The 872-nt window shown below is 37.4% G+C and overlaps 1 protein-coding gene across 1 annotated transcript; it reads right to left on the reverse strand.

Moving 5' to 3' along the window:
• Window positions 1-120: 120 nt before the first annotated feature.
• On the reverse strand, window positions 121-662 carry LOC107735598 (calcium and integrin-binding family member 2-like; the record flags this gene model as incomplete). Its single annotated transcript, XM_016547230.1, has 2 exons — window positions 121-316; window positions 515-662. Coding segments are annotated over 2 exons (344 nt in total), but the record flags the coding sequence as incomplete, so codon positions are not given.
• Window positions 663-872: the final 210 nt, after the last annotated feature.

Raw genomic sequence — 872 nt, forward strand, 5'->3', positions numbered from 1 at the left:
ATTTTGCCCGCATTCTCCACCATCTTGGTTACTATAATTTTTAGTAATAACAGCAAAGCTGAACTCTGATTAGAATACATCTGAGGAAATAAGTCACTTTATCATATCCATTGTTCTTACCTTAGAAAGTCAGGAGCCCTGGAGATCATGTTCTCAAAGTCGGCAAAGGAGAGCTTGCTGTCTCCATCCAGGTCGGCCTCCTCAATGGCCTTCTCACACACCAGATTAACCTCCTCTGGTGTTAGTTCCTCCTTCGTTAACCTGTTTAGAGTCTTTTCTAAGTCCTCCTTGCAGATGTAATTATCCACATTGAAGTCTAAGAACAAAACAAGAAGATAAGAATTAACCACAAAAGGCGTTCATGTTATAAAGCTGCTGCACCGTTTATTAAAGTTACAATATAAATATTTATTACATCCCCTAAGACTGTGCAGTGTGACAATAACATTGTAACATTTTTTTATATTTTTGTTCTTGTGGACTGTACATGAATCAATAAAAAAATTACTTTTACCGTATATTTTAAAAGCATAAATGGCTTTCAGTTCTCTGGGAGCCGTTTCGCTGAGAACTGAAAACATGTCCACAAAGTCATTGAAGCTGAGGTTTCCCTGGCCGTCTTCAGAAAACGATTCCACAATACGATTCCTGAATGGATTCTCCTAGAAAACAGAAATTGAATGTTTTATTAGGTTTATAAGGATTATACTATGAAAAGAACTAGAGAGGCTGCAACATCAGTGTAATTTTAGTATGCTCTATTTACTATTATAGTAGTTCTGTCATGACAACTCTTGGGGAGTTTAGCATGGGTATATACATGGCAGTGTTAATGTGTTTGGTCTTGGCGGAATAGATCTGCTACGCTGCTG

Source organism: Sinocyclocheilus rhinocerous, unplaced genomic scaffold (genome assembly GCF_001515625.1).
Source record: "Sinocyclocheilus rhinocerous isolate Xijiao unplaced genomic scaffold, SAMN03320098_v1.1 C36166563, whole genome shotgun sequence".
In the NCBI taxonomy this organism is placed as follows: Eukaryota; Metazoa; Chordata; class Actinopteri; order Cypriniformes; family Cyprinidae; genus Sinocyclocheilus; species Sinocyclocheilus rhinocerous.